Here is a 15,699-nt window from a genome sequence, read left to right on the forward strand (position 1 = left end):
TTTCTTTGTGTTTAGAGACATGTGGTTATGCACATTAATAAATATATGTCTTTCAGTGATTAACAATGAACACTGTACATGGAGCCAATATTTCTTTTTATTCTATTATTTTCTTATTCTAGATTGTATATGTGATTTTTTTATGTTTACCAAAACATTCATGGATTTGTAATTGAATTTATTGCACTCTTCCTTCTAAAGCATGTACTGATCAGAGTTATAAATATGAAATGTATATATATATATATATTGTCTTGACTTTGTTCAACGCCCATATTGATATACAATTTGTATATGAAATTTATTTCTTCAGGGTTACAACTCTAAGAAGGAGTACATAGCAGCTCAGGGACCACTACCAGCTACTGTGAATGAGTTCTGGAGAATGATCTGGGAAAAGAATTGCCATACCATAGTCATGCTGACCAAGTGCTATGAGCAAGGACGTGTGAGTTTAGTGCTTCACTATAAGGGCCTTGTTTTTTTTTTCTTTATACAGCGGTGAATGCTACTAGAGATGGTAATACTATTTAAATCCACTAATAAGATACACAGTCTGTGCAATGTAATATCACTGATACTTGTAAGAATGGTTTTGTTATATGGTTAGCAATACTGTAACTGCAGAACAGCTCAGTGTCTCAGTGAGTGATGAAAAACTGTCGGTTTGATGGCCTTATCGGTTTGGTGTGATGAATCTTCAGTTTCAGCTCCAGTTGTTATTGCCTTGTCATCTTTTCTACTCCTTATCAAGCAGCAGTTGAAATAGGGCAAATATTGATGTTTTGTTTACAATTTTTGTTCTTTTACAGGTTAAATGTGAGAAATACTGGCCACCGGAAGCCAAGCTGTACAGCAATATACTTGTGACAACAACATCAGATATCGAATTGGAAGACTGGACTATAAGGGAGTTCACCATCAAGAATGTGAGATCACTCTTCTGTATTAGAACTGCTCATTTTACACAATTTAGAAATAAAAATCAGGAAATGTGAACCTGTGAAATTTAGTACCATGTGAAAATTAGGATATCTGGCTTAGTGTTGCCAGATTCATAAAATCTTGGGTTGGGCTTTCGGCACTGTGCATACTCTCACCATCCATTTTAATTAGGAACATCAGTATTGCTAATTATCCAATGCATAAATCTATGCAGTAACAGGTCAAGAGCAGAATCACACGGACCACATCACAGATGCTGCTATAAAGTATCACTGAGTGTAAAATCTGATGAAGAGAGGCAGAAAACGTCCGCTTCACACTGTCCACAAGTAGCACTTTTATGTGCATTGCTGATGAGGTATTTGAGGGGAATGGAAAAGGATTAGCTGAAGCAGTTGGGACTATTAACCAGCTAACCATGGTCATGGTCACAAGGAGATTACAAGGCTAATGCTATTGATAATCATAGCAACTATTTTCCTGATTTCAATAGTTCAAAGCAAACCAGAAATAAAAGGGTTTTTTTTTTGTCAATATATGTTTTTTTGTTTATTAATGATTTTTCCGCACAAGGTTTTTTATGGATATTTTCAAAATTCAATTAGTAGAGAGGAATGGCGTCAAGTAATAGAAGTGTTCTTTGATAATGTCTTCGAAACAGCTGCCATTTATTTTACACAGTCTTAATCTCTTAATCTTTAAGAATAGCAACAGCTAAGAAGTAAATTAGAGTATTCCCTCAGGTGAAAACAGCAGAGACAAGGAATGTTCGTCAATTCCATTTTACGGCCTGGCCCGATCACGGCGTTCCAGAGACCACAGAGGTGCTCATTAACTTCCGACACCTGGTCAGAGAGCACATGGACAGCTTCTCCCGTAACGCTCCCGCTGTAGTGCACTGCAGGTACGATTCACACTCATGACATCTTTAATGGGATGCTTCTCCAAAAAAGATATCTCAGTGTGTAGAATATGAAGGCTCTATACTAACTTCACAAACATTAATGAGATAAAGGAAACCTAATAAATACAAAGAGTAAATTTAGGTATTTTATCTAAAATAAATTAAGAGTTGATACTGCAGTTTGTGGATGTAACTGTGCCTAATAATTGAAATTATTTATTTATTCCAGTGCTGGTGTGGGGAGGACTGGGACATTCATTGCCCTCGATCACCTGATCTTTCAGATTGAGAGGGACAGCATGGTAGACATTTATGGAATTATCTATGACATGCGTATGCACAGACCACTAATGGTTCAGACTGAGGTATGACACAAAAAAGACTACTAATTCAGCCAGTATACATCCTTTTAAACATTTTTCACTTACATTTCTTTAATTATACAGGGTGGGGCGCAGAAACTTCACTTTTTTGAAGGCGCATTGTGAAGGGTGGTTAGGTCGAAGATAAGTGGGGATTTGCGTGGCGAACGCCTCAGTCATGGAAATTTTTGTCTAGCCCTTAGTACTGTACAAAACATGAGGTGGACGAAGGAGCAGCGTGCGTTTGTGGTCGAAGCCTATTTTTCGAACAACCGTTCCTATGTGGCGGTGCAGCGTGCGTTCCGTATTCACTTCAAAATTCAGCCCAGAGGTCTGGTTCCTGCCCGAATAACGGCGTGCGAAACTTTATTAGAAACTGTTACCCTTGACGCAATTGTTTTCTTTAGTGATGAGGCACATTTTCACCTATCCGGACGTGTCAATAAGCAGAATATGCGCTATTGGAGTGGTAACAACCCTAGAGAGCTCCATGAGAGGCCACTTCACGGTGATAAGGTGACAGTATGGTGTTCGTTGTCGAGAGTTGGAATTATTGGTCCTTATTTTTTTGAGGAGGACAATCGAGCAGTTACTGTCAATTCATAGCGGTATGTGGACATGATTCAAAACTTTTTCCAACCGGCTCTTAAAGAAATTAACCTAGGAGATGTCTGGTTCCAACAGGATGGTGCCATGGCCCACACAGCCCGAGCTTCGATGCCAGTTTTGCGGGCAATGTTCCCCGGACGGCTCATCTCGATTTGAGGTGACATCCCATGGGCGGTGTGCTCGCCTGATCTAACGCCCTGTGATTTTTTTTTTTATGGGGATACCTCAAGGCAGTGGTTTTTGAACATCGCCCCACAAACCTGCTTCAGCTGAAGAATGTTATTCGGCAGGAAATAGCCCGAATTTCGTTGGACATGTTGGAACGTGTAGAGGGAAATGTCAGAAATCGGTTGCATTCAGTGCATAGAAAATGGTGGCCACCACCTTCAAGATATTTTGTTTAAAACAGCATAATTTGAAAACTGAAATTATGTTCTTTCATTATCAAAAAATAAATTTTGTTTATCAGCAACAATTTTTCTTTCATTTGCCTTCAAAAAAGTGAAGTTTCTGCAACCCACCCTGTGCTTGTATATGGGCTGATCTTCGAATCATAGTCAATTGTCAGTAATGGGTTTTATCAGTTATAAATTATTTATATGCCTTATATTTTATTGTTATCAATCCACAGGACCAATACGTGTTCTTGAATCAGTGTGCTTCTGACATAATTAAATCCAGAATGGGTACCAACGTGGACCTGATTTACCAGAATGCAACAGCGTTCGCTATCTATGAGAATGTGCAGCGATGAAGAGTGAAAGCATTAAGCAGAAATGGATTTCAGGTGACATTTAACTTGGGATCAGAACATCAGGGAAATTTTTGTAGGATATTGGAAAATCAGCATGAGCCATTGAATTTTTTAACTGGGTATCACAACAACATTGCTGTTCACTGACAAATATTTTTATGAAGTATGCTTTAACTAACACATTTTTTACCCTAGATTGTAAGACAAGAAAATTGTACTTAATATTCTTCATGAAAGTGTACCTCTTAAATTTTGAAGAAATGTAAGAAATATTTCTAATTTATATATGAAAATAATGTAATGTACTGTACACTTTTTAGGCACATATTTGTGAACTCAGTAATCACCCTGAACAATTGGTTCCTTCAGTTATAACATGGATTTGTCTGTGACAGTCTTGTTGCTTTTGCTCACTGTAACATTGCAGTATGAGTTATGTTCTGTTGCAGAACATGATGGTCTTTTGGCGATAGACAGCCGTAGTATAGTCAATATTCCATGGGACGTTATGGCAGGAAAGGTCTTCAGATAGGTTTATCTGAAACCATACCAAAGGTTTCTAATATTCTGTAACTTTATTTGAAAGTCATCAAGACTATAATACATTACATATAATCACTGGATAACAAATTTATAAAATAATGTATGAGTGTATATGAAGTATTCCTGGTGAAAGAATAACATGATAAGGCAGTTATTATCCGGTCATCATGCCTTCAAATAGTGTTATCCAAAAACTTGGATTTTGGAGCATAAAAATTTTAGAACATCCACACAAGACCTCAGCTATAATCAGAGCTATATATGGGTATCTGTGGGAATCAGAATGGTTTAGCCCCTAAATTTAGCTCAAAAGGTGTCTAGGAAAAGTGAGTTAGATGAAACATGTATTCATGTCTTAAGTCGCACATGAAAATAATGTAAACAGGAAGCATATATTGGAGTATGTTCAGATTTCTTATACGGGTATGCACTAAATGTTAACATATAAGGTGAATTAATTCAACAGAAAATGATTTTCAAAATTCCAGCAAAGAAGTTAATCATTAAAAATACAGGGGGCGCTCTTTTGTTGCTTGAAGTAACCTGAGCAGGCATTAATCTGTACACTGTACATTTGTGTGTTTTGCTGTCATGTTTTGCGAGAGTGTCAGACTCAGGATATAAAATAGGGATATAAAAATGAATTAGCACTGTATGTTCTTTCTCTGTTACTGTAGGATCAAACATTAATGACTGATATTTTTTTATAGGAATTGTAATGCAAAGGTACTGAAATGGACATTTGTGGAAGTTATTTTTGTTCAGCACTGATTTGCATTTTTTAATTGTCAATATAAAATTTATAAGGTTATAAGGCTCGAGTAATGAGTCTGTGATGGCTGAATGCATTCTCTACTGTTATAAGATTTAATTAGGCTTGTGCAATATTTTGTTATTTCATATATATATATATATATATATATATATGTATATATACATATGTATGTGTATAGATTTCTAGCTTCAGTGTGAATGTAACTTTCTACTAGATGTATATTTTTAAATCCTTTAAGAGTTTTATTAAATTAAAGATGTTTAGTTTTGCAATGCAGATTTTTATTATTCACATAGAAACATTGTAGTTGCCTTATTCAGATCATACTTTCTTTGTTCATTTTTCTGTTAAACATATTGTGGTGATTGAAAGCTGTGATTTAAAAAAAAAAGTGCCAATAAATATGGTAAACATTTCAGATTGTGTCAGAAATATGATATTGCCTCAGCATCATATTTAAGTATAACAGACTTTCCTAAAATATGTTATTTAGATGTTTTTTGAAACTCAGTGACAGATATTAATAATTCATTAGATAAATAAAAATTAGATATGTGAAGTCAAAACTGTGTAAGGACAAAATTGTTGCCTCTTATATTGGGTGATTCCAGATACCAAAAATGTAGTGGTCATTAAATAGAAAAAAAAAGAAAGGAAACTGGGTTAATAAAGCGGTGTGTGTCAAAGATAATTGGGAGTGAGAAGATATGCTGTGGCTGGTTTTATCACAGGGCCATAGTGTATAATGGGCCTAACCCTAGACACAGAGTTAAAGAATAGTAAGAACAATTGGTGATATATTGTTCCCACTATACAATCCATTAAACCTGCTTGATTCTTTCATCATTAAAATCTATAATCATCTGCCACATCTAAAAGGTCTAAATGTTATATAATGGAGAAACATAATGAGTGCAGATACTTCCAGCCAGGTTTAGTGCAAGAAACAGTTAACATCCTTCCATGTGCTGTGGCGTGTATAAAAATGCTGAGCAGACAAAGTTATTTTCTTCCAGGTTGGATCAACATGGCAAGAGAAAAGGATCTTTGAATGAGAATTAATTATTAAAGTGCTGCAAGTGCATTGTCAGTCACACAAAAAAGCTGAATTGGCTATTATTTCTGTAGGGACAGTGACTAAACTGACAACTGAATTTAGAGCCATGGGAAAGATGTCAGTATATAGGGCTGAAACTTGTGGCTGAAAAATACACATTTAGTGACCGTGATGTTTGTTTTATACGTAAAGGAAAAGCAGAAGAGTAACAGTTTTTAGATGACTGGGCATGTCAGTGCAGTGTGTGATCAGACTGTTAACAGGAATAGGAACAGCTGCATCAAGATTGATTATTATAATAAGACTGCAGTGCATAAGAAAAAACATGAAGAGAATAATGGTGTAAAAACCACAGGCAAGAGTTTACAGAGATGAGTCAAAGGCACACTGATGAGTCATCCCTCACAATATAGTTGACAAAGTGGGCAAGTGCATGTGAAACACAACAAGAATAATACAGGTCTGCATGACTCTTAAAGTACGAGGGTCCAGGGACTATGTTTTGCTGTGGGTTATTTTATTGACATGCTCTTGATTCACTTGATAAAGATGGATATAGATGATGTATATCATATGCTATGGCCTTTAAAGTCACCAGCTCAACCCAATGAAATGCCAGGCCCAATAAGAGATTTTGGTGATATTTTAGTGTTCACCATCATCCTTATAAAAACACCAATTTAAGAAATATGTTTGTTTTTTGGTAACAAAGGAATTTATCTATCCAATACAGTTAAAGAGATTGTATAATCTATACCAAGGTGCATTTAAGCTGTTCTGGCAATTCATGGTGACCCAACACCTTAGACAGTTTCTCATCTTGTTTCTTTTAAACTGCCTCCTTGTACATATAACATTTTGACTATACAAAGCAAAGAGTGCAGGCTAACTAATACCAAAACTGATACAAAATAATACCTGTATTATTGGTATTATGTATCATGAAATTTGGGCAGAAATCTTTCATTCTCAGATTTCCGGCTTTTGCAAAAAAAAAAAAAAACCTTGATGGGAATGACTGCTTGTTGTTTGTCATTGTAAACATAGAGGGCACCATTGGCAGCTGCCTGTACTTTTTTACCAGTTCCCTTTAAGTGACAATTGTATTACACAGAACCCCTCAGCACAGATCTATAAAATATTAGTCTCATTATGTATATATATATATATATATATATATATATATATATATATATATATATAATAAATATAATTTATATATAATAGAGGCATAGATCAAAATTTCCACCCATCTATTAGATCCAAGTTGGCATTATTTATAGAACTATTTATTTTTAAGTAATTAAGGTTTGGATCAAGAAGTGTTGACCTACATAGTCTAATAACTAATAACTATAAGAACTCAGTGATTGAATATAGTGACTTTAATGATTATGAATTCCACCAACAAAACTAAGTAAAAAAAAAAAGACCTCTGGTTATGCTTTACAGACCCCATCTTGCCGTACTTTGAGGACCACTGGCTTATGTCATGGACTGGCCAGAGAACCACCACTGGCATGAGACTCATTTCAGGAATGTAGCATGTTCAGGAGAAACTCTAAATGGAGTTTTTGTGAATGTCTCATACATGACACAAATCAATTTCTGCAAAGATGTGAGACATGTATTTTTTTTTCAGCACTGTGTGGACATGTTCCAATCTTTTCAACTCAGACTTGAGCCATGAGGTCCTAGAATGGATACATATCTGATACGTGGCCATGCAACATAAAGGAGAACAGACAGATTGGACTCCTTCAACACACATGCATATATCATTGTTCTTATTATCCTCCACTGTCAGCAGTGACTATATTCCTTGGTAGGAAGGAGAAATTCATGATTAACTTGATATTTAGAGAATCAGTGTGGAGCATAGGTATGTTTGAATTAAAGAGAGATTGCTGTCACAAATGTGATTTGTCCATGGGATCGAATCTCAATAAAACAAAAAAAAGTCTGAATTGAGCAAATATTCTAACGTAACCGAATGTGAACGCAACATTAATCTGATTTTAAAAGATCCGAATTTTTTGCGTTCATACTGTTCACACAAGGGAGTGGGGGGGACCTTGCTCCGAGACACATTTACGTCACTGTAGCGCTGTGATGTGAACGTAGACATGGCGGAGAAAAGTGACGTTGAGCGACCCGGAGTGAATCCAGATCCTCTTGGACTCCAGTCCGAGTTTAGCTGAAACCCGTGTGATTAGTGTTGCTGACTCCGATGGCATTTCCTGTGTTCGCTGTGTAACAGCTGTGTGCGGCAGCAGCTGGATGCTTTATTCCTGAACCGCTACATTGCTGCCGAACTTCACAACGCCTCCATAACCATCTTCCTGTATCTGTCTCCACGGAAAGCACCGCGTTGTGTGCTCGGGTTTTTTTTTAACCTACCCTCGCTTTGTTTTTGAACGGCTTTATTCAGCTCAAATCTAGTCGCCAAGGGCGGGTTTGTTGCTGGGTGGCCACTTTTTTCTTTTTTTTTCTTTTCGGAGGACATCACGGATGTAGATGATCTCACATTTTAAACCGCCGCTGTTTAGTTAAAGACTAGCATTGTACTTGCTAGTTTTATTTAGCACTTTCGTCTGAGACAACGTCTCTTCACATGATCGGGTTGAATGACGTTCTAGTAGTCCTCAAAAAAGAAACACCTAGATAACTAGCTAGTTATCTAGCTAACGTGTGTCAGTGAGGGTAAATAAAGTGAAGTGTGCTCTCGACGACGTGATGTGGGATGATGGAGTCTTTCGGATATCATGTTAGCTAATTCGCTAGCCTGCTAGCTCCGTTTCCATTTACAAGGGGCGAAGTTGCAACGTCAACATCGACGAAAAGGAAAAGGTAAGCTTCATCTTCAAGAGTCATCTCGTGTCTAAATAAAACGAGTAGGTGACCATGCTAACACCGAGACCTTGTTTAAACTGTGTATTTGGACGCATAGTGGGCAACAGTTGTGCCATTATTATTATAGACATTTTTTTTATTTTTAGCACTGACCGTCTTTACGTTGAGGTTGCTTACACTTGAACATTCTAAAAATAACTCTTATGCTTATTCTTAAATGGTTTTCAGAGCAGTATCATTAGAGGTGTCAGTACTATTAGGTCATGATTTGGTTGTAAGGCTGCTGCAGCCACGTTGCTGTCTGTCTGTCTGTCTGTCTGCCTCGGGTCTGCTTTGGGAAGGCGCGATCAGATACGTATTATCAGACCATCTCTGTTTTGCAGACAGATTTGTCCATTATCTCAGATCGATAGAAGTATTTATTCATTATTTCACATCTCCTCAGCCCGGAGTCCTTTGGTTAGACTACGCCTAAGTTTCATTTGACGTGAAAAGGGAGGACGGATTACGTTTCAGTGCACGTGAACACCTGCATGTGTCGTGTATACAAATCTGCATTACGTTAAAGCTATGTAAATATATCCTGTGCTCGTGCGAGCTCTTTACCTTTTTAGTTACTGTTTGGTACCATGCACTAATGACCCCAAAGTCAAAGTCATTTAGTCGTTAATAGTTTACCTTTGAGATGAACAGGATCTTTAGGGACAGTGTATTGGATAGGTGAGCCATTATATTTTAATTTCTCATACTTGGTGTTGAACTCACATTTTTTCTTTATTCTTTCTTTCCTTTCCCCTATCCCGGGCATCAGAGATTAGTAGATGGAGTGTACAGATTTTACATTTTTTTTTTTGTGATGTCACTCTGTATTATTGCTGCTATTTTGAGGAAATAATAGGCTGACTGAGTCAATGTTCTCATGTCTGAGCTTCATTAAACAGTGAAGTAATACACTAATGCACATGATTTCATACAGTAGGTCTTTAACAAGCGACATTGCAACAGATCATCCCTGTCATAATGCCGCACAGCTGTGTTATCTAGCTAGCTGTGTTATGGGACAGCAGGGAAATTTGTTTCGAGATGTTTTATTGCTAAAATTGATCTCCACCTACTGTCCCTTTAATGAAAGGCTTTATGGGATCATTTGGCCACTCGTAGCTTTCCGTGCTCTTGTATGCTTTGAGGCATGCTTCAGAATAGGGAAAGATACTATATATAACACATTTTATTTTTTTTTTTGCCAGTTTATATAGAATTCGGTCCAGAATACACCACGTTACAACAGAAAAATCCTGCGACTGAAATGCTACATTTGGCAGATATAATAACCAAGCATGCTTCTGTTACCAAGATATGCAAATCCTCATTTAACACGTCTGTGGGCTGTGTTCAAGTGCAAGATATGTGACATGTTGGTCAGCATTACAGGTGTTCACAGCATAAAATATATTTGAAATCAAATTCTGTTCACAGCTTCAATCCAGTACTTGCTCAGTGCGAATCCTCAACAACAGATCAGTGCATTCAAAGATATACAGATACTTTGAAGGATTGTTGACTGAAACTGATACAGCATGAGGAACTGTGAGAGGAACAAGATATGTAAAAGGGAACTCATGCTATTGTGGGTGATGTACTGTTGTAGAACATTAACGTACTTAGTGTGTTGAAACAATGCGTGGTTTGTGAATAATAGTCTTGGGATGAGCACAGCACTGTCTTAACCATTACAGCAATAGTTCTTAGAAGGTAAAAACATGGTAACCCACCATAACCTAAATGTCGTAGATGTTACACCCCTCACCATGACTTGGTTAAAGGAGTGGTGATGTTTTCAGACCTCCTCAAGAATGGAAAAATCCTATTCTCTTCTGGTTTGTACTAACACTCCACATCGTGTCCTGTCGTTGCATAACAGAAGCAGATAGGCCATTTGTATGAACGGTAACTTTCCCCTAATGTTGGGATTTATACCTTGTTTGAGTATCCTTTTTTTTGTGTATTTTCACTCCAAAAAAGTCAACACCAATTGGGGTACTATTTTAGTTCATTCACAAAGGGAAGGATTGGGAGAGTTCAACCTGCTACAGCCACTGAGACTCTTCATTCCTCCTCATCTGTTTTCTTTATAGCATTTACATTTCATTAAGAGACACTGGAAATAATTTCACACTTACTTAACTCACAGAGATTACTTAGTTTGTGCACTTAACTAACTGCCTCTCTGAGCAGGTTCAATCCAATGGAATGATGATTTGTATTATAAGTCTGATATAGTGCAGTTATTTGTTATTTATATTTAGTGTATTACTTTAGGGTATAATCCGAGATGTAACTTCACTGCAACTACAGGTACTATGTATATAGTGTAGTATGTGTTATACGGTATGCTGTAAGAATGTAGTACATTGCGATAGATTTTTGCATGAGGTATAACCTTCTACATAAAGTAATGTAAAGTTTACAGTTCAAAAATCACTGATTTTCGCTTTGTCAGTATGTTTGGTTTATTTTTGAAGATGTTAATTCTTTTTGAATAATTAGAGAAAAATGCTGCGAGTTGCTCTGGAAAGGCCAAAAGCTTAAAAATGAATTTAAAGGCAATGGTGTTAGGTAATGCTTGAAGGTGTACAGACTTGCCTCTTGTAACCAAAATTTAATCTGCATGGGGAAGGGCTGGGCAGCAGAAGCGGAGTTACGAAGCCTTGTGCTATATTTTAACTTGGAAAAAGACCTCAAATTGCTAAAATTGACATGATTTTTTAAAAAATTTATTTGATTTCTCCTTCTAAATATGAACAAGTTTTTAAGATTAAGTATACTAGTCAGATTTGGTTAAAAGTTTGGTACTTTTAAAAAGTTAACTTGGTTTGAGTTATTGTTCTGTATAAGTAGGGCAAAAAAAAAAAAGTGCTAAAGTGTATGGTGTATTTTTAGGTTTGTGTTTGGGGTTGAAGGCGAGGGCTGCTAAACCTCTTTAGTGGAGTGTGACAGCTGACAGGGGCTCTGTCTCCATCTCTGTGAGTGCTGCTCTCAGCAAATGGTGCTTCTCTCATCTCATTAAACCAATCCAGACTAGTGTACGATGTTAAATCGACACTCGGCTGGCGCTTTTTCTACGGTGTAATCTTTGCTCATAGTGCCACTCTGCCTTTTCCAAATTTAAACTCAAGTAATGTACCAGTAATAATGCTGAGAAGCTTCACACTTTCAGACAGCATAAGAGACAGCAGAATATGTAACACCCTGTTTGTCCGAACTAGAGATTGGGACAGCGCATGTCTTAATTTTTAAGGTTTGGTCTCCATAATTAGTTATGTGAGCGGTGTGTTCATTGCATCATTGTTAAACCAGGACGGATTTGAACAAATCACTGGCGTTCCTGATGAATGTGCTCATTTGAAATCTACTAGGCTGTTTATTGTCAAATTAGTATCATCTAGAATAATCTCGAGTGTGTACTGCTATGCTGATATAGTTTAGATAAGATAAATATAGGCTGGATGGCAGTGTCCTACACTCTGTCAGGCTGGTGTGGTTGTGTCATCTGTGTGAGAATGGATGACGTGAAGAGGCGAGTAATGAAATGCCTGAGCAATAGCCTTCACTGTCACAGAGGTCGATATGATTTCAGTCCACCACTGGTCTGCTTCCGTCAGCCTTCTCTTATTCACTGCCTACTGAAACCAGGGACTGTATACTATTATTATATACTACTGAATATATAATATGCCTAATACCAAGATTTACAATAGTTTTTTACAGCAAAGAGATACCTAGCTGTTAGTTAAGCCAGAAGTAGTAGTGTGTGTTATAACTTCTGTTTAAGTATACGAGCACTGTGGGGTTTTTTTTTTGTGCAACACTTATGTGGTGGGTGGAAAAGAAAATAAATCATTTCAGTCTTAATGTAGAAAAACAATTTTTTATGCACACTGGTGGAGCGCAACAAAGAATACAGAATGATGTCTTCATTTCCTGCCAATGTTTTCATTCACTTCAAATGCACTCAAATCAGATTCATGCAAAGTTTTGTAGAGACACAGAATAACCTTGAATATGAAGATCATTAGTTTAATATCTCATGTAACAATGCTTAGCACTGATTATTATGCACTGATGTCTGATACTGATCTCTACAAAATCTAAGCAACTAGCATTAGTTTTTTTTATTTCTATTGCTTTCAGATTTTGACCCTCAGTGTCAAAATGAAAAGTGAAGTGCTGCCTTATATAATAATAATAATAATAATATAATAATAATAATAGTAAGAAGAAGAAGAACAATCATCATTATCATCATCATGAAAACTATAATCATTATAATTTATCCATATTTAATTGTTGTTTATCTCCTGTGAATGTAGTAAAGATGCTTATTTTCATACCGCTGTGTTGAGTGTACTGTATGTTGGGATATGCTCATGTATTAGTGTGAACAGTTTGGAAAGGGACTGTGGGTTGCTAAACAGCATACTTATAATTCAGTTCACTAAAGTTTTTGGATTTGTATAATAAGGATGCCAAAAAACAACAACAAATACGGTCCATGTGAAATGGAAGAAAACACCGTGAGAGTTTTGTGCATTTTTTTCACTTTAAGCACATCAGAGCAGTTAACACTTGTTTATTTGTGAGTAGGTGGATAAAGTGGGTCACACCGTGTGCAGGTGCAGCGTGTACGTGTGGTTGTGTGTATGTGTATACCCACATGTGTGTCTCTCTTCACATGTTCTGATTGTGTATAAAAAAAAAAAAAAACAGATTATTTTCCTGAGAAAATATTTATATAGGCAAAAATTAAAGTAAATAAGGGTTGAATTTAACCTGATCCACACTGCCTTTCTTTTACAGGCCGCACAGCATAAAAATATTTCTCATCATTTCTGAATAAAGACATTCAGGATTGTTGATTGAGATCAACGTACAGGAAAAACGTGTCCTGGTCTAAGTTTGCCCTGGTCTTAGAGGAGGCCTGCAGCTTTGGGAAGCAGGAGAACGCCCTGCCCTAATTTCCCACTGCTCTATGTGCAGTACAGTCTCAGGACTGTGTGTGCGCTGCTGCAGTAATGCAGTGTGTGCACTATTCCACGTCACCAAGACTCAAACATGAACATATCACTGTAAAAAAAAAAAAAAAATCTTTACTGAAGAGATTACAGGTTCGCAGCCTGATTTCTTTTAAAAAAAAAGTATTTATTTTTTATACAAGACTATAAACGATATGAAATCAGATTGATTTTAAATGGATGAAGCAATGTTTTAAATGGAAAATAATTGTTGTGTTTAAAGAGTAATGGAGGCCAGTTTGAGTAAATGAGTGGAAAATAATCCATGCCTGTTATAAACTAATCAAAAAGCACGGATGATGGAGCTGACCTTGAAAGGCTTTCTAACATTTATGATGTTTGGCTTTCTCAGAATCAGTTCCAGTTAACGGACGGGTGAGAAGAGCCTGTTGAATTCCTTTTTCATTTGGTTTTTCCTATTGTTTGTTCTCAGATGAGTACCATATGAACCATATGTTGCAATCTTTTTTGTTTTTTAGTATCTTACTGTTTTAGATAAAAAAAAATAATAACTAATCCAGTGTACTGCCCAGTCCCATGCTCTGGTTGCCCAGAAACCTGGCTAAATAGTGGTAGATAACATAGCAAGCTAGTGAAGTGCATTAATGTAGACAGAAGGAAATGGTCATGTATATGGTCCAGGGAGGGGATGACTGTGTAGCTATTGTCCTTATCCGAACCTGATAAAGTTTTTTTTGTGTTTGTGTTTGCACTTTAACAGAACGTTATTTTGGCTATGAACTGTAGTGTTCTCTCCGTACATTTAATGTAAAAGCAATTGTAACCACAAGGCAACTGTTTGCTATGCTTGCAAAAGAGCGAACCTATGTGGACACATCACCATGATACCCATATTTAGGTCTTACCTAAACTGGTACCATAAGTTGGAGACACACAATTGTATAGGATGTCTTTGTGTGCTGTCATATTACAGTTTCCTTTCACTGGATCTTACAGCCTCAAACCTGTTCCAGCATAACGGTGATCCTGTGCATAAAGCAAAGCACATGAAGACATTTTGTTAAGGTTAGCGTGGATGAATTTGTGTTTCTCCAAACCCAGACTTCAACTCTTTGGTCCTCACACTACGGATCATCACCTGTCCTCACTAATGCTCTTCTGACTGATTGGGCCAATCATTTCTGGCATTTGGCAGATGCCCTCATCCAGAGCGAGCCAATCCCCACAGCCAAACCCCTAAATCTAGTGGAAAGCCTTCCCAGAAGAGTAGTGGTTATTATAACAGCAAATGGGAAGCGATTGAATATTAATACACATGGTTGTGCAATGTCTTCTTTCTTTTGGCCATGTAGTATGTTTGGCAGTTTCAGTTTTGCCACCATCTTATAGTAGAATCCATTCTCCTCTCAGTTACACACACCCTGATATGTGTAGTGCACAAATGACCAGGATATTTGTTTTCAGTATCCTGGATACTGAAAATCTGCCTGTCCTGAACACCCATGTTAGTGATTAGTCCACCTCGTTCTTTCATGCGTGTATTATCTGAGGTCTGGGCTGCTTGGTTCAGCTTGGCTATAGACTGAAACTGAACATGAACATGGATTGCCTTAGAGATTAGGAATGGTAGAGCTGTAATTGGTCTCAGTGGATCTGCTGCAGTACAAACATTGTGTGCTACAGTAAGAGGCTAGAGAATATTCAAATCCCCACCATTATTCAGATGTAGCTGACACATTTAATAATGTAAGTGTGACTTTTTTTGTCACTTAACCATTTTCCTTTTTTTCCAGTATTTTTTCTGGAAATTTCCCTTGATTAGTTTACGAGCATTTGTAGGTTTGATGCTATTTCTAAGGCTGAC

At 37.0% G+C, this 15,699-nt stretch overlaps 2 protein-coding genes across 3 annotated transcripts in view; both read left to right on the forward strand.

Moving 5' to 3' along the window:
• ptprjb.1 (protein tyrosine phosphatase receptor type Jb, tandem duplicate 1) overlaps positions 1 to 5,310 on the forward strand; it is an 89,623-nt gene extending 84,313 nt beyond the window's left edge. Inside the window, exons 29-33 of the mRNA XM_058408749.1 lie at positions 314 to 448; positions 813 to 929; positions 1,689 to 1,849; positions 2,079 to 2,214; positions 3,452 to 5,310. Coding sequence (XP_058264732.1) covers positions 314 to 448; positions 813 to 929; positions 1,689 to 1,849; positions 2,079 to 2,214; positions 3,452 to 3,574 — 672 coding nt within the window. The 3' untranslated portion in view covers positions 3,575 to 5,310. The remainder of the gene's footprint in view (positions 1 to 313; positions 449 to 812; positions 930 to 1,688; positions 1,850 to 2,078; positions 2,215 to 3,451) is intronic.
• A 2,790-nt stretch (positions 5,311 to 8,100) lies between these two features.
• The window catches only part of osbpl5 (oxysterol binding protein-like 5), a 34,249-nt gene continuing 26,650 nt past the window's right edge, over positions 8,101 to 15,699 (forward strand). The window contains exon 1 of one of the 2 annotated variants that reach the window (XM_058408244.1): positions 8,101 to 8,799. The gene's annotated coding sequence lies outside the window, so the exon portion shown is untranslated. The remainder of the gene's footprint in view (positions 8,800 to 15,699) is intronic. The other variant, XM_058408245.1, reaches the window with a different exon arrangement.

This window comes from Hemibagrus wyckioides, linkage group LG14, assembly GCF_019097595.1.
Source record: "Hemibagrus wyckioides isolate EC202008001 linkage group LG14, SWU_Hwy_1.0, whole genome shotgun sequence".
NCBI lineage: Eukaryota > Metazoa > Chordata > Actinopteri > Siluriformes > Bagridae > Hemibagrus > Hemibagrus wyckioides.